The sequence below is a fragment of the Bos indicus genome, chromosome 18 (genome assembly GCF_029378745.1).
Source record: "Bos indicus isolate NIAB-ARS_2022 breed Sahiwal x Tharparkar chromosome 18, NIAB-ARS_B.indTharparkar_mat_pri_1.0, whole genome shotgun sequence".
NCBI lineage: Eukaryota > Metazoa > Chordata > Mammalia > Artiodactyla > Bovidae > Bos > Bos indicus.
The window spans coordinates 16,089,210-16,113,115 of record NC_091777.1 but is presented as its reverse complement, the minus strand read 5'-3'; the positions used below and the strand labels follow the sequence as shown (position 1 = coordinate 16,113,115).

At 37.8% G+C, this 23,906-nt stretch overlaps 2 protein-coding genes across 10 annotated transcripts in view; one reads left to right on the top strand and one right to left on the bottom strand.

Annotated features, from left to right (window-relative positions):
- NETO2 (neuropilin and tolloid like 2) overlaps positions 1-8,223 on the top strand; it is a 65,067-nt gene extending 56,844 nt beyond the window's left edge. For both annotated transcript variants that reach the window (XM_019979390.2, XM_019979388.2), the window contains exons 8-9: positions 5,049-5,162; positions 6,414-8,223. In XM_019979390.2, coding sequence (XP_019834949.2) covers positions 5,049-5,162; positions 6,414-6,994 — 695 coding nt within the window. In that variant the 3' untranslated portion in view covers positions 6,995-8,223. The remainder of the gene's footprint in view (positions 1-5,048; positions 5,163-6,413) is intronic.
- The window catches only part of LOC109572527 (PDZ and LIM domain protein 1-like), a 174,905-nt gene that overhangs the window by 139,932 nt on the left and 11,067 nt on the right, over positions 1-23,906 (bottom strand). For 2 of the 8 annotated variants that reach the window (XR_011561742.1, XM_019979392.2), the window contains exons 3-4: positions 11,474-11,633; positions 9,470-9,524 (exon numbers count right to left, since the gene is read on the bottom strand). The exons of 1 other annotated variant lie outside the window; for it this stretch is intronic. Coding sequence is in view for 2 of the 7 variants with exons in the window: in XM_019979392.2 (XP_019834951.2) it covers positions 9,470-9,484 (15 nt within the window). In the remaining 5 variants the exon portion in view is untranslated. Of the gene's footprint in view, positions 1-6,548; positions 6,902-9,469; positions 11,634-23,906 lie in introns of those variants that run through there. 5 more of the 8 variants (XR_011561741.1, XR_011561740.1, XR_011561743.1 and 2 more) reach the window with 4 other exon arrangements.

Below are 23,906 nucleotides of genomic sequence, written 5' to 3'. Positions count from 1 at the left end.
TTGCTATGAAGATACAGAAATGGATGATACAATCCCTGTCCTAAAGGATCTTACAGTCACTTAAGTGAAGTGACATATATGCAAATAAAATAAATATAGAATTGACTACAACAAAGACCATTTAAGACAGAAAACAAAGTGCTTTCTTATTAAATAGCCAGGTTACTTCGGCAATATTGTTTATGGGCAAGTAGTCCTTGCAGAAAGGTCCTTTGAGTTTATCCTTGAGGGTAGGTTGATTTTTTACAAGGTAGAAATGTTAAGTGAGGTTGTTTTTTTCAAACAGAGTTGCTGTAATGGAAAAGGTATAGAACCAGAGCTAATTTGGGCCACAGGAAGTAGTGGGAGAGAACAGAGAAAAATGAACCAGGAATGGTAGATTAAAGCTAGAGCTTGAAGACCTTTAAGCTAAAGGCTGAAATTAGACTTCATGTTAAAGGCATTGGGGAGTTTTGAAGGATGTTATTCTAAAAAAAGAGCTATGCTTTTATTGGGGCATGAAGGGTATTTGGGAGGTTACTTCCATGGTTGAGGTGGGAAACCAGGAAGTTCTGAATCAAACAAGTAACAATGAGTTGAAAGAAGAGTTGTGGAGACACACTCCACAAGGATGCAAAGTCACAAGAGAGTGACTCAGAGGTACTTAAAACATGGGGCCTCACTGACTTGGAAAATGAAAATTGAACAGATAAAAGGAGGAAATGGTGAGTTATTTTGAGTGTAGTGAATTCTTCCAGCAGTGGGGAGTCAAGAGTTCAGCGGTGGTGTTTGCCGCAAGTAGACCGTGCTGTTGCTTCTTTTTGACCTATAGATACGACCTCAGTTTGTTTCTAAAAAGTGTTTTATTTGGAAAACTTTCAAGCTTGAAAAATAAAAAGCAGTCCAACAAAGGTCATTTCATTGTTTCAAGTAACTACAAGTCAGCACTTGATACAAGGATGTAGTTAGCAGGAAAACCTTTTAGCCTTCTTACTTTCTCCTCAGTGCCTGTACTCCCAGCCTCTGTGCCCACGCTGCCCAGGACAGGGTCCAGCAGCCGCGTGTGGCCGGTGAGCACCTGTAGTGCAGCCAGCCTACACCGAAATGGGCTACAGTTACAGAGATATATACCAGATTTCAGAGACTTGGTGTGAAATAAGAATGTAAAATATGTTCTTAAGAATGTTTTATATTGATTACATGTTAAAATGATAGCATTTTGGATATTGTTTCAGGTTTCCACAGCACCACCCATATGTTAGCTGATTTCTAGGACCAGCATATATTCATTTTAGCAGCTAAGATTATTACAGTGAAAGGGAAAAGACTGCCTTTGAGTTTGGAGAAATCCTTTCACAGGGATTATGCTCACCCCTCCCAGGAGGGGCACACTGAACATGTTCATTTCTCCAACAACCAAAAAATACAGTAACCTGTTCAATATTTCTGCCCAGAAAAGCCGACTTTAGAGATTCAGCACCCAAGGTTTTTACTGGGGACTGTTCACATAGGCACTCTCTGCCTTGAATATACCAAAAGTCTAGACTCACAGAAGGAAAGCAGTTGTTAATATTTGGCATAAATGATATTAACACAAACTAGGCACCACGAACTACCCTTGTCAGTCAGGGAATGGAGGAAAGCCAAGTTTCCAGACGCCAGCTAAGGGCCACCCTTGCACACAGACCCTTCTAAAGGCAGCAGCCTTGGTCCTGCTGTATCAACTTTCTGCACAAATACATTAGGTTAAATAAACTATCAGTGGCTTCCCTGATGGCTCAGAGGTAAAGAATACACCTGCTAATGCAGGAGCCACAGGTTGCATCCCTGGCTCAGGAAGATTTCCCTGGAGAAGGAAATGGCGACCCACTCCAGTGTTCTTGCCCAGGATATCACCTGGACAGAGGAGCCTGGCTGGCTATAGTCCATGGAATCACAAAAGAGTCAGATAGGACTTAAAGACTAAACAACAGTCAGTAGAATTAATTCCACCTGTTTCTTTTTAAAGACTAAGATGGCTACTTGCTCTCATTCTTGACTCACATTATATTTATTTTGGGTAGCAGTTGTCTGAATCTTATATGTAAAGTTCTAATCTAATGTGTTTTAGTTGTTTTCTCTGTAAAACTAATGATTTCTCTTTAATACAGATCTAATAAGTAAACAGGTGACACACCTCCTTCAAGTGCTGTGTTTATCCTAATCATTAAAGTCCAGACTAATTGAAGGCTACAGTGGGCTTAACTCCATATCCCACGGGTAGCTTTATTACCCAAGAACAAAAAGAAACACCCCTCCAAAAAAATGTGTGATCAAAAGAAAAGAATTTTGTGAACCCTGATAAAACAAAAGTTTCCATTTTAAAATGTCCACTTGATAAGCACATTTGAGAGCTTCAGTATTCTTTTCACATACTTGTCATTAATTCACATTGTTAACTGTCTTTTGTTATTCTCCAACTTGTTTAGTTGCTAAGTTGTATCTGAGCTTTTGCCACCTCATGGACTGCAGCACACCAGGCTTCCCTGTCCTTCACCATCTCCTGGAGTTTGCTCAAACTCTTGTCCATTGAATCAGTGATGCCACCCAACCATCTCATCCTCTGTTGCCTGCTTTTCCTCCTGCCCTCTATCCTTCCCAGCATCAAAGGTCTTTTCCAATGAATCAGCTCTTCGCATCAGATGGCCAAAGTATTGGAGCTTCAGCATCAGTCCTTTCAATGAATATTCAGGATTGATTTCTTTTAGAATTGACTGGTTTGATTTCCCTGAGGTTTGATTTCCTTGTATTAACTCTAAACTGTTAATGGTTTGTAATTACTATGAATCCATCCATGAATATATTTCCCAGGAGATTTATATAAATGCATTAATTCTGCATAAGAGGTTCACTTCCTATCTATTCATTGACTGTAGACTGCAGATGTGACTAAAATAGTACAACTTGGCCAAAATGCGTAATACAGAATAGCAACCAGGATATGTTTGACTTCTTCCCAAGCACTGAGTTCTAATATATACCTTACTCTTTAAGGAAGGGAATGGCTTTAGGAACGTGATTTCCAGGACTAAAACTGTGAAAGCAGCAGAAGATATTTTTGTTAGAATAAATCCATAATGTGATTTTCAGTGACATATTGCCCTAGGTCCCCTGCAGGCTTAGTTGGAGGACAGAACCATCTCTCAGCATCATTGCCACATCTCATCAGAAGTAGAGGGAAGCTAGAATGGCAGCCCCCTCCCCTCTCCTGCACATGACCCAGCAGTGAGTACAGGGGAAAGGAGAAAGTCCTCAGGCTGCAAGCAGAGAGCAGTTCATAACTGGCAGTGTTTTTGCTATTCTCTTTGTCCTTTATTTATGTAATTCAGCCATTTTATATAGTTTAGAATTGAAGCATGTCATTAGCAACCCATGTCAATAACTGATACTTGCGTTCTCATCAGGAACAGTTATGCTTGTCCACTGAAAATCCATAAAGCTTAATACATTTGTGATTTTCAATATAACTCGCATTTCTACAAAACAAAAGCTGACAATATCATTGCTTGCAGTGCTTTCTAATTGCTTTAAATAATGTGGAGAGCAGTTATAAAGAACTCTATGATTAAAGGAAAAAAAGGGTACTTTCCACTCACTATTCAATCAGTAAGAAACACTGAGCAGGAAACCTGGCTTTTTGCCATTTTTGAAGCTGTGAAGAGCCATCAAGGTACTGTCACATAATGTTTTGTTGATAAACTATAAGAACGAATAATAGTTTGACTCAGAAAATCAGAGTACAATGCTGTTTATAACTTAACTCACTTTGTCTTGAAAACAGCTTCCTTGTATTCCCACTTGTGAACTGGATAAAATAGATAAAATAAGAGCTCAATGTGTAATATGATCTAGTATATAATAGAATTGTGGTATGATAATTAAACAACAGAAAACTCCAGTTTTTAGAAATGAAGAATGTAAAAATACTATATATTCTTTAGGACATGTGTTATATTTTAAAGTATACACATTTGTGTGATACAGTTTTATGACATATATGTCACAACAGAAGTGGGTACACCTGCTAATTTTGTAATTAACTAAAATACCACGCTACATCTTCATTGGCTTTTCTGTCCATCTAACAGCTTATTTCTGTATCTAATATTTATTGTCCTTGTGATAAGCTTTGAGACCATTAAGGATTTTTAAAGAATTGTACCAAATATGAAATTCAATGGCATATATTCTATATGTCTACTGTTTAAAAACTTTTTTTTTAATTCCAAGGAGTGCTTTTTTATTTTGTCTGTGGTCATCCATTCATCCTTCAACAGACTTTTGGGTTGCTTTCACCTTTTGGCTCCTCTGCATTATATTGCTGCAGTGAACAGCAAGTATCTGAGTCTCTGCCTTCAGTTCTTAAGACTATATACCTAGAAATGGAAATGCTGGAGCTTATAGTAATCTATATAAATTTTTGAGAACTATTTACCATTTGCCATACTATTTACCACAGCAGCTGCACTATTTTACATTCCTACCAGCAAAGCACAATGGTTCAGTGTCTCCATGTCTTCACTAACATTTTCTTTTACATTTTGAAAAAAATGTTCTGTGTACTAGTTTCATAGGACCTGTATCAAATACGGTTGAGCCCTGAGTAACAGGAGTTTGAACTGTCAGGTCAGGTCCAGTTACCATGACTTTTTTCAGTAGTGAATACTGCAGTAGTGCACGTTCCACGATTGATGCAGAGGGGCCGCCTGTGGGCCTTGAGCGTCTGCACATGTTGGTGTTGGCCACAGGTCCTGGAACCAATGCCCCACCGATAATGAGGGCTGACCATATATTCATATTGTTATTACACTAAAAGCAATCTTTTGGTGCCCGACCTTGGTAAAAGTTTACATGAGTCAGCATCAGAGAATATGGGCCTTTGTCTTATTGTTTGTGTAGTACAGAGTATATTCACAGAAAAGCCTTTGAGATAGAATATTGACTTTATAAGAGCAAATGCAAAATAAATCAGGATGTTATCATCTGCATGCTTTCTCTTCTTAGCAACAAAGTTTTCTTTTTTTCTCCAGCTCCCTGTACGGGCAGCACTTTCTTTTGCCATAGCAACATGTGCATCAATAATTCTTTAGTCTGTAATGGGATTCAAAACTGTGCATACCCTTGGGATGAAAATCATTGTAAAGGTGAGTCTGCTGGTGAAGGATAGCTCTTAGAGGTGTGGCCATAGCCTTTCACTAAGAAAAAAATCTCTTTTTCTACAACTGTACTTGGCATAACTGCTTTGGCAGAAGACATGTAAAATCAAGGTTCTCCTTAATGAATAACAGACCCCTGGCATGTGGTAAAACTGAATATTATTCTCAATAAAAGCAATTTTTATAGACTATATTTTTTACCTAAAAGTTGTCCATAAGTTAATTATGGTCATTTATATTGTAAAGATACCTTATTGTCATAATAATGTAGATTGTAACCTACAATATTCTTATTTTTTAAATTAAATGGAAATACTATTTAGTAAAATTCAACTGATAGATTCAGTCTTACAGTGTAAAACAGACTCCTTATAAGGACTGCATTTTTTATTCCATGAATTTCCTATGCTGTATTTCAGTATATATTCCCTGAAAGAGAAATATGCCTTGGGGTAATGCTGGTTATCACTGTTTCAGTACTACAGTTTATCTCCCCTTTATTCTCCCAAGAGTTCAATAAGTAACTATGGAAAGTTAATGTATGATATTGCTATCGTAAGTACTTGAGAGGAAGTATTTTCAGGTAACCATTCAAAAACAGTGGACCATGGTTGTAAACATATCTGAGTGGGTCAGTGAAATAATTTTTGTTCTCCTTGCTTATGGCCATCAGTAGGAATACTATGGGTTAACTCAAATCTGCCATAGAGCAGAAAGCAAAACTTGATAAAACAAGAGTATTTTGTTTTGACATTTTCTACATTCATGTATTACTTTGATTTGCAAACTGTATGTGCTTACGTGTTATTGTTGTTTAGTTGTGTCTGACTCTTTGCGACCCCGTGGACTGTAGCCCACCAGGCTCCTCTGTCCATGGGATTCTCCAGCCAAGAATACTGGAGTGGGTTGCCATCTCCTTCTCCAGGCGATCTTCCTGACCCAGGGATCAAACCTGCGTCTCCTGCATTGGCAGGTGGATTGTGTGCCACTGAGCCACCAGGGAAGCCCGTGTACTCACATACCTTCTGAGTAAAGAACCAAGTCCTTTTCCTTTTTTTGTAGTCTGTCTGGCTGCTTTATGATTGGTTCGTTTTATTTTGTTTAAAAACCTAATCTTAAATTGCATTTTCTGTGTTGTATTTGACCCAGGTGTTCTGCTTTACCTAAAAATATTTTGCCGATTTGTGACAGGAATCATGAATGAATTTTCAAAGTCTCATTGTTTTTCTTTTTCTGCAGAAAAGAAAAAAGCAGGACTGTTTGAACAAATCACTAAAACTCACGGAACAATTATTGGCATTACATCGGGGATTGTCTTGGTCCTTCTCATTATTTCTATTTTAGTACAAGTGAAACAGCCTCGAAAAAAGGTCATGGCATGCAAAACTGCTTTTAATAAAACTGGGTTTCAAGAAGTATTTGATCCTCCTCATTATGAACTGTTTTCACTGAGAGACAAAGAGATGTCCGCCGACCTGGCCGACCTGTCGGAGGAACTGGACAGCTACCAGAAGACGCGGCGCTCCTCGACGGCCTCACGGTGCATCCATGACCATCACTGCGGGTCACAAGCACCCAGCGCCAAACAAAGCAGGACCAACCTCAGTTCCATGGAGCTTCCTTTCCGAAACGATTTTGCACAACCACAGCCAATGAAAACGTTTAATAGCACCTTCAAAAAGAGTAGCTACACTTTCAAGCAGGCACATGAGTGCCCTGAACAGGCCCTAGAAGACAGAGTAATGGAGGAGATTCCCTGTGAAATCTATGTCAGGGGGCGAGAAGATTCTGCACAAGCATCCATATCCATCGATTTTTAATCTTCTACTGAAGGTGACGTTAATTATTAAGTATGTACGTATGCAGCCTACAGAGCATCCATGTTGTTTTCAACAGCCAACCCTTTTCTCCTGTCAGAACTAGAAAGACCTTCATTTCGCAGTAATGTAATGGTGAAGTTTTTATTATCTCAGGCAGTCTATATGTTAACCCAACCAAGAAACTTGGTCCATGCAGTAAAAAACAAAAAATAAGCATCTCTTGCTCAGTGTCCTACAAACAAAGCTCCAGTTACATAGTAGCATCTGGAGAGGGGAGCCGTGGTGCTGCACCAGGCTCAGCCGCCTGCTGGTGTTCGCAGCAGGAAGACGCTTCTTGATTGATTCAGCTCTGTCAAAATTTTGATCCCACAATAAGTTTAAACATAAGATTTTTCTTCACGTTCCTTTTACTTTTTCTTTTCTCTAAATTTAATTTGTTTTAGAAGCCAGTAATGTTGCCGTTTCAGTTTCTTATATAAATGGTTAATGTTTCACATGTATTTCAGTATAGGCATTTGTTCTAGAATTTGTCAAAATATAACTAGTTACTGTTGTAAGTGCCAGTTAAGACACAGAATTATGTTTCATCCATCTGTTTCTTGAGTAATTTCCATACTGCTGCCTTTTAATTACTGGATCCTTAACCTTTATTTTCTGTGATATGGTTTAGCACCTTTAAGTCATATTTTGTTTTGGTTATATTATACTAGAAAGTTTCATAATCCTGGGATGTATGCACCATTGCCAGTTACAACTAAAAACTTAATTAAAATTTTTTGAAATTTCCCAGGTTTTATCACATTCAGTGATAGCCCATTTTTTCCCGTGAGTAAAAAGTCATTTAATTCATTTTGGGGGCGGCCTATCATATTTATTTCCAGTGTTACTCATTACTAGATCTGTGTTTCCTATTTTTATAAAAAGGTTATTTGACTCCCTTTGTATTGGTTTGTCCTATAGCATATGGTAACCAAGGTTGTATGAGAGTTAAAGGAAAATGCCTAAGCAACTGTTTAAGCCTTTAGATTGCTTCTTACTTGGGACAATACATTTTTCTAGTTCTTACCAAGAATAACAATTTCCACTTTTTTTTAAACTGCACTTTTGACCTTATTTTTCTTATGGTATATAAACAATAATTTATAAACATGATATACAAAAATCATTGTGTTTTTTTAGACTTTTGATATTATTTGATACTGTACAAACTTTATTAAATCAAGGTTAAAGACCTCCACGACAGATTTCTTTTCAGTGTTCACAGTAGCGGCTTTGTATACAAATATGCTGTGATGGAACTGCACACTATAATTTATTGTAAAAATCTTGGTAATGTGTACATAAGCTTTTGTTTCTTCTTGTTATTGCACTTAGTTTATGATAAATTTTTCACTGGTATCTGTTGATCTAAATCACTACACAAATCTGATAATTAAAATATACATTGTTACAAGATTCTTCAATCATATTATTTATAGCACTGAGATTTAGGATCTTAAGATATATGTGGAAAGGAATCCATTTATTGAATTATGACTAATACAGGCATGACATTTAAAAGATAAATTCTCATGTTTGATATTTTGTGTAGTTAAATTTTCCATGAAATGAGAAATTAAAGTTTCACTAGATTTCGTTGACTTTTTAAAAATATCACATCTTTACATTTTCTCAGATTAATGAAAACTGTGACCTTAAATATGATATATATATATATATAAAATACTCCTTCAAAATGCTTATTATATCACATTTTTTTAATAAGTATATACTATCCAGAAGATAGGAAAACTTACACATAGTATTGTCTTAAGTTTTTTTAAAACTCAGTGTAATTTCCAATTTTAAAAATACAATTTGGGAAGGTAAAGACTTAATGAATGTAGTATTCAGTGAACTAATGAACCAGAGCCAGATTAGATAGTTAAATCCTTTCAGTAGTTTTGTTGAATAGGCATTTTAGTAGATAACATGCCAGACAACATTTAGTAAATCCTTAATATAATAACAACTGTGATCTCATTCTTAGTGAAAGGGAAATTATCACATTTCCTATGTAAAATTATATTCATTAAGAAAACAAATACATCTCTAACATCTATAGTAGTAAATAATACAATATGCTTAAGTAGCACTTGTATTTTTATTTTTGAAATTTGTGTCCTACTCTCTTAAAAGGGCATGAAGGGGCCTACAAAATACAAAGCTGTCAAGGAAGACATTTAACATTAAAACAGCACAGAAGTACATGGTTTCAGACCACTAAGAAAGTAAAGCTTGGACAAAAAAATTGTTTCTAAATTTTCCTGCTTCTAAAACAGTTTTTGTTTTTCATAGTAGAAAATTCAAACTTACCTGCAAGAGGCTAGTTTTCTCTTAAACTAAAGAAAGGAGGGTCTTAATAGTGAATGACATTTCCTTGTAATTTAAAGAAAATGAAAAATACACAGAGAGGCCTTAATGGTAAATACTAACCCAGTGAAGGCACATCTTAGTGTGGCCTAGGGACACTGGTTTCTCATCAGTTCACCTGCAGGGATAGAAGTAAAGAACCAGAGCGTCAGTAACCACACCAGCCTGAGACTGCCATATGTTAGTCTCTGAGCTGTGGGTGGTATCAGATCGCATTTATTTCTTAGTCAAACATTTGACAGTATACAATATGAAGAGAATGGAACTAATAAATTTTAGGCATTATTACCAGAATAATGCTCATTGCTGTATATATAATCTTTCGTCTTTGACATCAGTGAAAAAACTGCAGATTGTTTACTAATGTGAAAGCCATAAATTTTAGTAATTTAAGAAAAAATTTAGCCATCTTGTGGAAGTTATTACACCCTTCACAGAGAATATGGTGCCCAGTGTTAAACACAGAACAAAAAAGGTGAATCTGGAGGAGTGTGTGCAGCTCAGGAGCACATCTGTTAGGCTGTTGATCCCAGATTTACCACAGGGTGTCAACCCCCAAGTGCCCTCAGATTGCAGGAACCCTACTAATCCCAGCATCTAAAGTACGGAGGAATCAAGTGCCATGTACCTTTTGTGAGGGGAAACGTTTGACAAAAAGCAAAGGATTTTTCCACGTTTCCAATCACAAAAGAGATCAGAAACACTTCTTTGACTTGGACTTGTTAACAGCTTGTGTCAGTGTCTGTGTCACATTTCATGTGATTATTAGGCGTTAAAACAACCTCCTAAATGCCTGAACATTTTTATAGCGGTGCTGTTGTCTGGTGAGGATGCTTCCTTGTTTCAGGAGTGTGTCAGCTGATGAACAGGATAGGAAAAGCCTAGTTGTGATCATAGGAATAATTCTCAATCCAAGGAGAGTATGCTTTCTTCAGAATGTTGTTCATGATCAGAAGGAATCTTGAGATTTGGGTTTTTTTAAGATTCAAGAAAGATTATCTGCCCCAGTGTTATTGATGAGAATACTGAAGCCCAGAGAAAAGAAGGTAGTTCCCCGTGTCTCAGACCTCGATCAGCACCCTTTCCTTGCTCTCTGCTGTCTCCCTGCTTTTGCTTGCTGTACGTTTTAAAAGCCGCTCCAAACAGCAGCCCAGATGATTCTTGTAAGCTTGTCAGTTATTCTGGTTTAAAATGTAATTTATTCTACATTTTTTTCCAAAGCATTATATTTTACTTTTTTTTTCCTGTAATACTTTGTTATTCTTCAATTTTGTTGCCATGATTCCTTGGCACCTGCAAATTCTGGAAAACAATTACTCTTTATTCTTAATAAACAATGTTTGTTAACAATTTATAGCCTTGACACTAGACAGAAAGAGCTTTCACTGGTTTGCTTTTGTGATCTTTTCTGAATCTAAAGGAAACAGTGTACAATCTAGAAATTAAAACACGTGTGTGTGTGCGCTCTTTGTTGAGTTTGGAGAATGATTTGAGTTGTGAGCTAAATAATATGACAGGTTGATCTTGGATATCTTTTTTTAGCTTTCTGTAAAACCAGTTGTCCATGTTTTATATACCTCTACTAATAACAAACTCATAATTCTGAATGTGCTTTTTTTTAAAGCAGCTTTTACTTATATTTCTGTGATTGACGTAATGACTACAAAAGCCCGAGAAACTAATGACTGAGGTGCATGTTTAGTATGTGCTGTCTTGAGTATATTCTTCTGAGGCAATGATTTTTCTTTAAGAGGTGAACTTCCAGACCGTATAAGACTTCTTATATGGATTAATATAGTATTAACTTATTACTGGATTTGATACTTCACAGTAAAGAATTTGGTCCTTAAACTGGAAATAAAACTTGTTCTTTGATTCCTTACTTGCCTCAATTTCCAAAATCTCTAAAAGTGGCAAAGAATCCTAATTTCCTTCCCAGGAAAAGTTGGCATTTCCTATCCAGTCACGTCCAGACTAATCATAGTTATGATAAAAAATAAAATCATTATATTTTCAAGTGAATATTCAAGGGAAGAACGAAAAAAGACACATTTAGTCTTAGCTTGCCTGCAGGATCCAGGCTGCTGCCTCCAGTCACTGCAGTGACCGTGAGGTCTTTCATAGTACAGTGGGCTGTCAGAACACGCTGTCTGTTGAGGGACAGGATGCGTCAGTAGTGGCCACAGCTTAGTGAGGATGGGGGTGTGGGTCTCATGAAAGGGGCACCCTGAGGAGAAAGCAAAGGAAGGCAAAACCTCTTGAGTTGTGCAGTCACACAGATCAAGGAGCCAAAGAAGAAGAAAAGAAGGGTAGTTATCACTGCAAATAGTCACAGAGCAATTTTAGTGTTATTTAGGATCAGGAAACAGCTTTTATCTAAAAGTTGTCTCACTCTCCAAGCTTTGTCATACTCTGTAACATCTGGTGCCTGCAGGTCACTGAGCTGGTACATTCCTTCTTGAAATATTTGGAGTATCTGCTGTTTGCTAGAAGGAATTTCCATCAAAAATCTCGATATTGAACCATGCTTTTCAAATCGTGTTCAATGCTTCCATTGATGACTTCATCTGGGATTTGTATTAAGCTTTGTATTAAGCCGTGTTTTGGAGAAGCGTTCACAGGTTTTGAACCCAAAAATAGTTTTGTCAGTCTGTTATGTGTCATGCCCCAAGGACAATTTAGCTCCGAAAATGTGCACAAGTACTGCTGCAACTAACTCAAATGTATGGCCTCCGCCTTTTGCATTCATTGTCTGAAAGCAGCCTTGCATTCTCAATCAGTTTTTAATATTAAAAAAAACCTTGTGATAGGAGAAAAAACCTTCTAAGGTGGCTCCCATGGATCCTTGCTTCCCAGTATTCACAATCCTGTATCGTCCCCTCTCCTTGAACGGGAGCTGGAGCTAGTGACCTGCTTCTAATGAATAGAATATGGCAAAAGTGACATGTCTCTTCCGAGATTAGGTGACAGAAAGACTTTGTCTTCTGTCTTGCTTGCCTTCTATTTCTGTCATGCTTTCCTGCTCTGATGGAAGCCAGTTGCCATGTTCTGAGATGCTCTGTGGAGAGGTCCATGTGACAGGAAACCGGGGTTTCCTGGCAACAGCAGAGTCCCCCAGTCTAACCACATGCAAAGAACTGAATCCTGCCAGCAACATGTGATGGGTCAGGAAGGGGATCCTCCCCTCACTAGAGCCTTGAGATGACCACAGACAACACTTTGATTATAGCTTGTGTGGGACCTTGATCCACACCCAAATTACTCAGAAACCCGAGATAAATAAGTCTTGTATTAAGCTGCTAAACTTAGAGGTAATTTGTTACGCAGCCATAGATAATACGAAGCTGGAAAAGACAGTGGCGGTTCCCAATTTTCACTCCTGGGGTAAAAGTATTGATGAAATCTAGCATGATGTTTTATGTTTGTGTAAGAACTATCAGTGCAGTGGGCACATCTTAAACCTGGCATCATGGAATGAGGAGAGCTGGTCTTCCTCTTGCATGAGTACAAGTCAGCCATTTTAGCCTCCCAACCACCAGTAAAAAAAACTTAGATCCATTCCCTCTCAAGTATGGCAGAAGATACTGCAATTTGATTCTGCATTTGAAATGTAAATAAAATTACATTAAACCCTAACTCTTGAAAATAGTGTCCCTTTTAAATCACTCATCAAGTCTCCTTTGAGTAAGGTGAATCTATCTTAAAATGAATAAAGGATAAAATTCTATTCAACGTCTATATAGTAGTCCAATAATTTAATCAAAATCTTTCATATTTCCAATCATATTCACACTCAGTTTCCTAGACTGCAGAGTTAGTATCATTAGCCCACTTGCAAATGTGATCCTTGGGAAAACTGACTAAGAAGAGCAGTGGAGCCCCACTTTGAAACTTTGAAAAAAAGTTGGAGGGGACTGCACTAAGAAATAAATCTTTCATGTCCAGAGCCACCCTACAACCCAAATTGAGAAATATAACCAAAACATTTCTATACAGAGATTTTTCTGTTGTGATGAAAAATAAACTGATTTCCTGGAAGAGAATACTCTTTTTTTTTTTTTTTTTTCCCACTCTGGTCAAAATGATGGAAAGGCCAGACCAACTCCACAAAGTTTTTTCTTTGTGAAATTGTTTTCACATCTGGCTGACAGCCAGCCACAGCTACCTGCTACAAAGATAAAATTGTATCTTTTATTGTATCTGTGTATAAATATTTCCTTTGAATTGGAAGCTGCTATTGCTGATTTTGTTTTGCCCAGTGGGTAGAATTACGTCCTAAATCCTTTTCTAATGTGAATGCGTCAGACCTTAGCCTCCAGAAATAGGGTAGTACCTGTTGCTTTGGAAGCTTGACGTTTTACCCTAATCTCTGCAAGAGAGGCACCAAATGAATCTAGTCTTCCCGTTTGCCGTTCTTAATTGCTAGATGGCAGACACTGACTAGGCTTGAAGTTGTATGGCTTTTTCTGCAGGATTGGGAAAAGGGCCTACCTTTCTGCTAGGAGCCTGTGGTTTAAAGTAATCTACCACACACACGCTGTCCAAAAACTCCCCTCTCCTGCTATAGCTCCCTCCTTTCGTGAGGATACAGTGTTTGGTTTTATCTTCCCATTACCCACACTCACAGATTTTTTGAGGAAATACTACAACACCAAACCAGGTTCTCTGAAGAAACTCCCAAAGTTTGTCCATGAAAATGAGGGAACTTCTCTGATTGGTACAGATCAGTGCTAGGCTGAGAGGTGTACAGAGCGACTGCCTTTATCAAAAGCCACGTCTTAAAGGATGTGCCAGGGAATGCTTCTATTATTTTATAAATATATAAATATCTTTTTTAATATTTACATATATTTTACACATGTAAATATATATATAGTTTGTCATGCAACATGTATCATGTGTCAGCCATGTCACACAACATGTGGGGTCCTAGTTCCCCGACCAGTTGAACCCACACCTCCTACATTGGAGGCAGAGTCCCAACCACTGGACTGCCAGGAGTGTCCCAATACTTCTGTTTCAGGCTGACACTTTCACCTCTCCACCCTAGAAAAACAGCTCGTTTCTCTTCCTCTCATCAGATAGGCAAAGAAAGCGCTTGCATACTTTTTAATTACAGGCAGACATAAACCTACAATTCTAGAGTATTGATTTGTTGGACTGTAATCTACACACTGAACTGCATTTGGCAGCATGCCAGGTGTGTAAAGTTGGAATTTAATGACAACGTCTCAGTAGCAGCCCCAGAATTTTGTACAATACCACTGTCGAATACTAATGTAACGGTAGCCAGAAAACAAGTAGAGAAAAAAGCTGCTTTCTCAAGTTACCTTTTTTTCTCTTTCTTGGATATGGAGCAACTGAAAGCAATTAACTATTTCATGGAAACTTCGTCTCATAAAGAAACTTCAGTCAAAAGCAAACCGTGGTCATTGTTGCTATGTTCATGGAACTTTATCAATCAACCAAAGGCAAGTTCATTTTTGACACTTTAAAACATTAATCATACTGCCTACTTATGAAGTTTTTTCCTGAAGAAGTTATCAAGCAATTTTACCTTCTGAAAATAGAGATGTCAGAAGTATTGTGAATGACATCACCATGTGATCACATTTCTGGTTCTCATCATTTTCAAAATGGAGTTCCATTTCCTTTTAATTAGAAAGAAGAGTGATAAAATCTAATTTTGAAAAAATGACCTTTCTTATCCTGAAGAATGGGATTTCTCAAACTCAATACTGTTAACGTTTTGGGCCACATGATCCTTCATTGTAGGGGAACCACTCTGTGTGTTATAGGATGTTTAGCGGTGTCCCTGACCTAGGTTCCAATAACACCACCCCCATTTGTGACAATCAAAAGTGTCTCCAGGTATGCCCAAGTGTCCCCTGGAAAGAGGAGTCAAAATCAACACAGGTAAGAACCACTGCTATAAAGAGACTGAAGGGCTTTTAAAAAATAACTAAAAGCTGTTGAATTCTATGTTGAAGAAATACTTCACCTACTCAGCCATAAAAAAGAATTAAATTTTGCCATTTGCAATGATATGGATGAACCTATCAAACTCAATGGCACCCCACTCCAGTACTTTTGCCTAGAAAATCCCATGGACAGAGGAGCCTGGTAGGCTGCAGTCCATGGGGTCGCTAGAGTCGGACACGACTGAGCAACTTCACTTTCACTTTTCACTTTCCTGCATTGGAGAAGGAAATGGCAACCCACTCCAGTGTTCTTGCCTGGAGAATCCCAGAGATGGGGGAGCCTGGTGGGCTGCCTTCTATGGGGTCACACAGAGTCGGACACGACTGAAGCGACTTAGCAGCAGCAGCAGCATCAAACTCATCATTGGTATGGAAGGTATGATGCTTAGTGAAATAAGCCAGAGAAAGACAAGTACTCTATCTTATCACCTATATGTGGAATCTAAAAAGTAAAAATATAACAGAAACACGCTCCCAGATACAGAGAACAAACTAGTGGTTTCCAGTGGAGAGAGGGATAGGGAAGGGGCGTGACAGGTAAGGGATAAAGAGGTACAAACTACTATGTATAAAGTAAGCTACGAGGATATGTTGTACAGTGCAGGGAATATAGCCAATATTTTATAATAACTTTAAGTGGAGTACAAAATTTAAAACTTTGAATCACTTTGTTGTACACATGAAAGTAATATTGTAAATCAACTATGTTTCGATTAAGAAAAAGAAATGTTTCAGACTTATGAAAAGAGGTGAAGAATAGTGAGCACCTACATGCCCAGAACACTGCTTAATGCCCTCCCGGTTTTATTTCCTTCCTTCCTACCTCATCCCCCAGAGGTGCTGAACTGGGTGTTTATGCATACTGTGTATGTATTATACATATACTATGTATATTATTAGTTAGAAGTTGCATACTCAGGGGACTCCCTGGTGGTCCTGTGGTTAGGACTCCACACCGCCAATGCAGGGGCTGCGGGTGTGATCCCTGGTTGGGAACTAAGATCCCACACGCTGCACAATGCAGCACAGCCAAAGAAAAATAAATAGAGGAAGCTTAGTTGCTCAGTCATGTCTGCCTCTTTGTGATCCCATGGACAGTAGCCCACCAGGCTCCTCTGTTCATGGGATTCTCCAGGCTCCTCTGTTTATGGGATTCTCCAGGCAAGAATACCGGAATGAGTAGCCATTTCCCATTCTATGGGAATCTTCCCAACCCAGGGATTAAACCTGGGTCTCCTTGCAATGCAGGCAAGTTCTTTACCATCTGAGCCCCCAGAGAAAGTGGTGAAATAAATAGCTAGGTAAATATTTAATAATAAATAAAAGCTTCCTGCTCTGGTCACTTCTTCAGTTCTTCATTGTCTTGTGAAGAATCTAATTAAAAACTTTTCTTTAAAAAGTTACATATTCTATTTCTCACTTTTGTGGTTAACATTCACACTTTCTCATGTGTATGTAAGTCTAAAATTATATTTCTACTGTCTTTCTGAAAAGAACAAGAGTCTGCCTTATCTGCATCACTCCTTTTCCATGTTGCATGTTATTTTATTTCTGTGCTGTTTTTTATGTCTCAAAAAAATGGTCCATAGTGACCAATTTTTATAGTGAACAGACTTCTCTCCATGCCTCCTGATTCACTTGCTCTTCATATCTTCTTGCATCCCAGACCTTACTACTGGAATCACTTCCCTTCTGCTTTCCTTTTGAAGTTATTTACTGACACTCTGCCTAGTAATCTGTCCGATTTTTACTTTTCTAAAAGAAAAATCAACTTCTTCCTCATGATTTGTATAATTTATCCGGGTATAAAATTGATATTGACAGTAATTTTCTCTCTGTGTTTATTTTGTGAGTATCTGGCTTCCTTTCTAAATCTAAATTACTTTATCTATCAGTATAACCTGTCTTTTGCCTCTTACGTGAAGTAAAGTGAAAGTCACTCAGTCGTGTCTGACTCTTTGCAACCTCATGGACTATACAAGTCCATGGAATTCTCCAGGCCAGAATACTGGAGTGGTGGCCTTTCCCTTCTCCAGGGGATCTTCCCAACCCAGGGATCAAACCCAGGTCTCCCGCATTGCAGGTGGATTCTTTACCAGCTGAACCAGAAGGGAAGCCCTTTCCCTCTTAACTAATTTTATAATATTCTCCACTATTTTGCCATCACTGTGATGCATTATGTCTACATACGGATTCATTTTTGTATTATTTTTATAATATGTGGGCTTCTTGAATCTGAACATATATGTTTTTATCATTTATAGAAAATTCTTTGTCTCTTAATCTCTTAGTACTCCCAGTTCTTCATATTTTCCATGTGCTACATATTCTATTTAGCCATATCTATCTTCCGTTTAACTCATGGTAGTTGGTTTTCTTGGGTTCCAATGAGTCCTTAACTTGACTATATTGCTTATTTCTAGAAATTCTATTTAGTTTTTTTCTAAATAGACCTGCTCCTTTTATGGTATCTTTTTCTTTTCCTTTGTTTTTATTCTCTTTTCTCTTTTTAACAATTTCATACATATTTTATATTCTGTATTCCACAGTTCCACTACCTAAATTTCTTGAGGGTTCTTGTTGCCTGTGTTGACTAATGCAAATAGTACTTGGTTTGCTTGGGTGATTGTTAATTTTCTTTTTATTGTCAGTGCATCTACGAAAAGGCATTGTATCTCTAGGAATTTGATGAAGGCTGGTGTGAGGTATATTTCCTCCAAAAAAGATTTGCATTTTGCTTCTCTGAGATACTCCCAGAGTACTTTCAACCAGGATAAATTTAGATTAATTTTGCATATTGGGATTTTCAAAAACATTATAAAATTCTTTTTTACTAAAATATAATTTACATTCAATAAAAAGCATACGATTTGTGTCTAGTTGGATGAGTTTTCATAAATATATGCACCCATATAGCCACCATTCCAGTCAATATATAAAACCTTTTTGTTAGGAATTTGCTGGTGGACCACTGGTTAAGACGTGGGCTTTCACTGCCAAGGGCTTCAGTTTGATCCCTGGTTGGGGAACTAAGATCCCACAAGCCACTCAGTGTGGCCAAAAATAAATAAAACCTTTGTTCTCATCCCAAAAGACTCCCTTGAGCCCTGTCTCCTAACCCCTACTAACACTGATTTACTTTCTGTCACCATAGTGTTGATTCATATTTCCTAGACTTTCATATAAATAGAATTATGTGTTAAGTATTCTTGTGTGTGTACATTTTTTTAATTCAAAATAATGTTATTCCCATTCATCTATGTTGTTATATATATCTTGCTGGTGCTGCTGCTAAGTTGCTTCAGTCGTGTCCGACTCTGTGCAACCCCATAGACAGCAGCCCACCAGGCTCCCCCATCCCTGGGATTCTCCAGGCAAGAACACTGGAGTCCTACCAGGCTCCTCCGTCCATGGGATTCTCCAGGCAAGAGTACTGGAGTGGGGTGCCATTGCCTTCTTGGTGAATACTTTTTATTACTTAGTAGTATTCCAGAGTTGACTATGCCCCAATTCATTTATTCTTTTTTTGATGAATGTATTGATTTCAATTTTTGGACCTTATGAAGAATGCCTCTGTATACATTCATGCACAAATCTTTCTGTGGATGTATATGTTTATATCTCGGTCAGTGTCAAAGGGAGTTTCCAGGATGACACTAGTTGGTAAAAAACAAAAAAACCTGCCTGCCAATGCAAGAGATGTAAGAGATGGGTTCGATCCCTGGGTCAGGAAGGTCCCCTGAAGGAGGAAATGGCAACCCACTCCAGTAGTCTTGCCTAGAGAATCCCATGGACAGAGCAGCCTGGCAGGTTGCTGTCCATAGGGTTGCAAAGAGTCGGACATGACTGAAGAAACAAACACAGTATCAAAGGATAGGATTGCTAGATCATATGTAAGTTCACATTGAACATTTAAAGAAATTGGCAAACTGTTTTCCCAAAATTGCTGCACCATTTTACAACCTCACCAACAATATATGAGTGTTCCATCTGCTGTACATGCACATGAACACTATAATGATTAGCCATTTTAATTTTAACCATGCTAATGGGGATGATATCACACTGTTTTAATTGGTATCTCCCTAATGACAATTGATGTTTGCATCTTTACAAACACTTGCATATCTTCTTTAGTCAGCTTTTATATAAATACTTTGCCAATATTTTAATTAGATAGTTTTATTATATGTAATATATATGTATACACACAAACATACATATATCCCAAATATAAGTCCTAAGTCAGATGCATGTATTATAAAATTTTCTGGGTTTTATTCTTTTTTTCTATAAGTATTTTAAACAGAATAGTTCATATTCTGTGTTCATGGATCCCGTTATCTAAACTTTCAGTTGATTGCTGCTGCTCAATAGAAATGCAGTTGATTTTTGTGTACTAACTTTGTAACAATCTTGTAAAACTCATCCTAGTGGTATTTTATAGATTCCTCTTGATTTTTTATGTATACAAACATAACATCTGTGAGTAAAAGCAATTCTAGATCATGTCATTTTATCTTTTTCCTGCCTTATTACACTGGCTAGGACCATCAGTAAGATTGAAATAGAAATGGTGAGACTGGATATCCTGTTAATGGTTTTCATCTTAGGAAGAAAGCATTCAGTCTTTATCAGCATTTAATTTTATTTAGATATACATTTTTCATAGATGCCTTTTATCAAGTTGAGGAAATTCCTTTTATACCTAGTTTGCTATGAGATTTCACATACATAGGTGTTGAATTTTATTAAGTATTTTCTCAGCATCTATTGAGATGATCATGTTTCTCCTCTTTTTATATGATAAATGACATTGCTTGATTTTTCAAATGTTAAACCAACTTTGCATTCCTGGGACATGTTTACTTGGTTACAATATATTATACTTTGCACATACAGCTAGATTTAATTTCTAATACTTGTTAAGAAGTTTTTGCATCTGTATTTATGAGGAATGTTTGTTTTAAGCCTCATGATATGAGTTGGGAAGTAATTTACTTTCTTCTGCATGTTCTAATTACATGTTAGTGTAATTAGAATTAGTGTTGCTGCTGCTGCTGCTGCTGCTGCTGCTGCTAAGTCGCTTCAGTCGTGTCCAACTCTGTGCGACTCCATAGACGGCAGCCCACGAGGCTCCGCCATCCCTGGGATTCTCCAGGCAAGAACACTGGAGTGGGTTGCCATTTCCTTCTCCAGTGCATGAAAGTGAAAAGTGAAAGTGAAGTCACTCAGTCGTGTCAGACTGGTATCGACCCCATGGACTGCAGCCCACCAGGCTCCTCCATCCATGGGATTTTCCAGGCAAGAGTACTAGAGTGGAGTGCCATTGCCTTCTCCGGAATTAGTGTTATTCATCCTTAAATGTTTGATAGACTTCACTAGTGGAGCCATCCTGCCTGATGTTTTATTTGTTTAAGGATTTTTAATGGGAAATTTATTTTTTTAATTGAGATAAGGTTATTTAATTTCTTGTTTCTTCTTAAGTCAGCTCTAGAATTCAAGGAATTTAAGTACTTTATTTAGGTTGTTGATTTTTTGGCATAACATTTTCTTATTATTCTTTAAATATCTGTAGAATCTGCTGGGATGTCTCTTCCTTCCTTCTTGATAATAGTAATTTGCATCTTTTCTCCTTTGTTTTAATCAGTCCAGTTAAAGGTTTACAACTTTCTTCATGTTTACCAAGGCCCAGCCTTTGGTTTATTTTATTTTCTCTCTCATTTGTCCATTTTCTAATTTCATTGATTTCTATTTCTGTACTCTTGTTTTCTTCTTTCTATTTAATTTGGGTTTATTTTGTTATCTTTCTAGTTTCTTAAGGTGGAAGATTAGATCATTGATTTTAGACTTTTCTATTATTAGTGATGTTTCTACTACTGATTTCCAATTTAATTCTTCTGTGGTTAAAAAACACATCTTGTATGATCTCTGTCATTTTAATTTTTAAAAACTCACTTTATGGCCCAGCATAGGTCTCTTTTGGTAAACATTTCATGTGAAATTTAAAAGGATATATGTTCTGTAGTTGTGGGTATATTCTAAATCTTAAAAGCAATCAGAAAAAGAGGCTGATTATATATACACATATGTGTAATGGTCTAAACAAATAATTAGATGGTTATAATCTTCATTACATCATATCTATCGCTTTTCAGTCATTATTAAGATAGGTGTTTTGAAATCTCAAATTGTAACCTAAGACTTACCTATTGCCCCGTTCACTTCTGTCTGGTTTTGCTTCATGTATTTTGAAGTTCCCTTGTAAGTGTACTCATTTAAGATTGTCTTCTTGTTGAATTATTATAAAGCTCTCCACTTTGTGCCTGACAACATAACCACTGTTGTCCTCTACATTGTAACCCTGGCAGTGTAGACCATTTACATACAATGTAATTTTTTGTGGTTAAGTTTTAATTTACCATCTTGCTAATTTCCTGTGTGGCCCATCTGTCCCATATCCTCTTTATTATTTTTCTCTTTTTCTGATTTCAGTGGAAGTCAGAAATAGATTTAAGGGACTAGATCTGGTAGACAGAGTGCCTGATGAACTATCGACAGAGGTTCCTGACATTCTACAGAAGACAGGGATCAAGACCATCCCCAAGAAAAAGAAATGCAAAAAGGCAAAACAGCTGTCTGAGGAGGCCTTACAAATAGCTGTGAAAAGAGAAGCGAAAAGCAAGGAGAAAAGGCAAGATATACCTATTTGAATGCAGAGTTCCAAAGAATAGCAAGAAGAGAGAAAAAAGCCTTCCTCAGTGATCAGTGCAAAGAAATAGAGGAAAATAATAGAATGGGGAAGACTAGAGATCTCTTCAAGAAAATTAGAGATACCAAGGGAACATTTCATGCAAAGATGGGCTCAATAAGGACAGAAATGGTATGGACCTAACAGAAGCAGAAGATATTGAGAAGAGGTGGCAAGAATACACAGAAGAACTGTACAAAAAAGATCTTCATGACCCAGATAATCACGATGGTGTGATCACTCACCTAGAGCCAGGCATCCTGGAATGTGAAGTCAAGTGGGCCTTAGAAAGCATCACTACAAAAAAAGCTAGTGGAGGTGATGGAATTCCAGTTGAGCTATTTCAAACCCTAAAAGATGATGCCATGAAAGTGCTGCACTCAATATGTCAGCAAATTTGGAAAACTCAGCAGTGGCCACAGGACTGGAAAAGGTCAGTTTTCATTCCAATCCCAAAGAAAGGCAATGCCAAAGAATGCTCAAACTCCCACACAACTGCACTCATCTCACATGCTAGTAAAGTAATGCTCAAAATTCTCCAAGCCAGGATTCAGCAATACATGAACCATGAATTTCCAGATGTTCGAGCTGGTTTTAAAAAAGGCAGAGGAACCAGAGATCAAATTGCCAACATCTGCTGTATCATGGAAAAAGCAAGAGAGTTCCAGAAAAACATCTATTTCTGCTTTATTGACTATGCCAAAGCCTTTGACTGTGTGGATCACAATAAACTGTGGAAAATTCTGAAAGAGATGGGAATACCAGACCACCTGACCTGCCTCTTGAGAAACCTGTGTGCAGCTCCAGAAGCAACAGTTAGAACTGAACATGGAACAACAGACTGGTTCCAAATAGGAAAAGGAGTACGTCAAAGCTGTATATTGTCACCCTGCTTATTTAACTTCTGTACAGAGTACATCATGAGAAACGCTGGGTTGGAAGAAGCACAAGCTGGATTCAAGATTTCCAGAATTATCAATAACCTTAGATATGCAAATGACACCACCCTTATGGCAGAAAGTGAAGAAGAACTAAAGAGCCACTTGAAAGTGAAAGAGGAGAGTGAAAAAGTTGGCTTAAAGCTCAACATTCAGAAAACGAAGATCATGGCATCTGGTCCCATCACTTCATGGCAAATAGATGGGGAAACAGTGGAAACAGTGTCAGACTTTACTTTTTTAGGCTCCAAAATCACTGCAGATGGTGATTGCAGCCATGAAATTAAAAGACACTTACTCCTTGGAAGGAAAGTTATGACCAACCTAGACAGCATATTAAAAAGCAGAGCCATTACTTTGTCAACAAAGGTCCGTCTAGACAAGGCTATGGTTTTTCCAGTGGTTATGTATGAATGTGAAAGTTGGACTAGAAAGAAAGCTGCTGCTGTTGCTGTTAAGTCGCTTCAGTCGTGTCCGACTCTGTGCGATTCCATAGATGGCAGCCCACCAGACTCCCCCATCCCTGGGATTCTCCAGGCAAGAACTCTGGAGTGGGTTGCCATTTCCTTCTCCAATGCATGAAAGTGAAAAGTGAAAGTGAAGTCACTCAGTTGTGTTCGACTCTTAGCAACCCCATGGACTGCAGCCCACCAGGCTCCTCCATCCATGGGATTTTCCAGGCAAGAGTACTGGAGTGGGGTGCCATTGCCTTCTCCGAAAGAAAGCTGAGCACCAAACAATTGACGCTTTTGAACTGTGGTGTTGGAGAAGACTCTTGAGAGTCAATTGGACTGCAAGGAGATCAGTCCTGGGTGTTCATTGGAAGGAAT